Source organism: Lipotes vexillifer, unplaced genomic scaffold, assembly GCF_000442215.2.
Source record: "Lipotes vexillifer unplaced genomic scaffold, Lipotes_vexillifer_v1.1 scaffold1074, whole genome shotgun sequence".
Taxonomy (NCBI): Eukaryota; Metazoa; Chordata; class Mammalia; order Artiodactyla; family Lipotidae; genus Lipotes; species Lipotes vexillifer.
Window position 1 is genome coordinate 506740 of NW_006775781.1, and position 2613 is coordinate 509352.

At 36.4% G+C, this 2613-nt stretch overlaps 1 protein-coding gene across 1 annotated transcript in view; it reads left to right on the forward strand.

The window, feature by feature from the left end:
- The window catches only part of IL33 (interleukin 33), a 99975-nt gene extending 97631 nt beyond the window's left edge, over window positions 1-2344 (forward strand). The window contains 2 exon segments of the mRNA XM_007450219.1: window positions 525-622; window positions 1991-2344. Of these exon segments, the coding sequence (XP_007450281.1) occupies window positions 525-622; window positions 1991-2197 (305 nt within the window). The 3' untranslated portion in view covers window positions 2198-2344.
- Window positions 2345-2613: the final 269 nt, after the last annotated feature.

Sequence of the window (2613 nt, forward strand, 5' to 3'; positions counted from 1 at the left end):
CACCATGAAAATATCCAGTCAGCAGGACAGAGGAAGACAGATGTATTATTTGAGTTCTATTTCCCTTTAAGGATGCAACCTGGAAGTTGCACCTGACACTTCTATTCACCTTATATTGCTCAGAACTTAGACTTATTGCTACACTTAGCCACAAGAAGGCAGGCTGGGAAACATTCTATTATTACACAAAAAGAGGAGTTGGATATTGGGGGGCAACCATCAGTGGCTTTCTATGCAGACAGGGAAGCTGACAACTAGAGCAATACCCATTAGACTCACAATTCTACTAGTATTCTAATAGTATATAAGAAAACTAACCTCTCTCCTAAGGGGACTTAGAATTACCCCTTACTGTCCAATGACTCTTTAGTTTCATCTGGGTACAAGTATTTCTAAGAGATGTGTTGTTGAATGAAATAGTTATTTTATATGACATCTTGGACTCTTTTCCTGGGTGTTAAATTCATTTAAATTAAAATGAGTTACAATTCTTAACTTTATAATTTGCATTTTTTAATTGCAAGATGGTGGTGGTGATCATCGGAAGTTAATGGTAAACCTGAGCCCCACAAAAGACAAAGACTTCTTGCTGCATGCCAACAGTAAGGAGCATTCTGTGGAGGTAATAGAAATATGCACCTAACTGTCATGACTGACTCTACTCATCTGTGCAGATTTGGGGTACTTTGAAGAAGAAGTTTTGTTTGTGCTATTGTACATAAAACAAAATCAGTTATGATTAATAACTTGCTTCTGGAACATGGAAGGGAGTGAAATGGCATGTGCAGCCTTGCTACTGAAAGTTTGATCTCTGCCAGCAGTACAGCATTGCCTGGGAGCTTTTTAGAAATGTAGACTTTCAGGCTCCCTCACAAGTGAATCGAAATCAGCATTTTAACAAATCTCCAGGAGATTCATAGGTACATTAAAGTTTGAGAAGCACTGCTATATAGAATGACTCGAATCCTTTCTATTTGGCTGTAGGAACTACTATGTTCTTCCAGGAAGTATTTCCTTGTAAAATATGGTTTTCTTAGGCAATTGAAAAACTAATTTTATACTCTGAGACTGCTAAAGGGAGAGTCATAAACATTTCCATATGCCAAGATATATAGATAACATAGTAATCTACATTTTAATCATAGGATTCACTGCATTGTTTTCTTCAGTTAGTAAATAGCAGTATTATATTGGTCATGATGAAGAATTATAAACATCTTGAGGAACAAACAAGCCAAAGTGGACACAAGGAAGAAAACATTAAAGTATAATATAGAAGATAAATTATATAAATATATAGAGCTAACTAATATAGCCATGCAAGGTATTAATATAAACTCTGGATGGTAATCAGCATCTCCCTTAACAAAACATTCCTAAGTATATATAATAGTGTTTGGCATATATAACTACTCAATAATAAGTGCTGACCCCTACTGAGCTTTATTATATACCAAGAAGTGTGCTAAAGGTTTTACAAGTACTATCTCATTTAATTCTCACAATAACTCTCTTATGAAGTTATTGTATTGGTTAGGTTTGCTGTGTAACAAACCATCCCTAACACTTAATAACTTAAAATAATAATCATTTCTATCACTCATGTATCTGTGGGTAAGTTGGGAGTTGACCGATCTAGAACACTGGCTACACTAAAAAACTGAGGCTTGAAAGGTAAAGCAAAGTGTCCAGGTCTCAGAGATACAACATGGCAAAAGAGAAGTATGAATCCAGAAATACTGCATCCAGATCCAGTCATTCTAAGCCATCATGTCTCTCAAAATATACTATCAGTGAATCAAATCAAATCCCCCTACTTTGGCCCTCTGCTCATTTCTTCCCCACCTCCCATCCCCTTCTCAGTAAGCAGGCTTGCTAGGAATATCAAGTTATGAATAATTATTCTCCTTTAGTTTCCAATGCAGGGATGTAAAGTTGACTCTGGACTTCCAACTCACATATTGGTTACTTTCTCTCTTGTCCTCCTCAGCTACAAAAATGTGAAAACCAATTGCCAGAACAGGCCTTCTTTGTCCTTCATGAGGAGACCTCCCAATGTGTTTCATTTGAATGTAAGAGCAATCCTGGAGTGTTTCTAGGAGTAAAGGATAACCACCTAGCTCTTATTAAACGAGGGGAACACCCTGAGGATTCAAATGAAGAGAATACCATATTTAAGCTCTCAAACTTAATATGATGGAAAGCTGCGGATCTTGGGTTGAGTAGTCCAAACAGCTACCACTGGAGAAAGGATAAGCGATAAAGAGACAAATAACATGAAGGGAAATGGAATGTTTAGTATGCTGAGGAATGTTTTCCTAATTATGTATAAAAATGTTTTTTTATAATCCTTCAGTTCTGTTTTTTATTTCCCTCTGTATCACTTTGGTATGTATTGTATCATACCAATACTTGCATATTCAGTACAAGTATTGGTATATTAAATAGCATATTGGTAACGAGATTTGCCAACATTCTGAAGAGATACAGCCTGACCTTTACATTTTTCCTCTTTCAGTCCTGAAAGAACTTCTTCATATTTTGAGCTGAGACCTCTGGGGAGAGGCAAAGGGACTGATCCGCAATTTTGCTTTAGACAGGGGTCAATTTAAA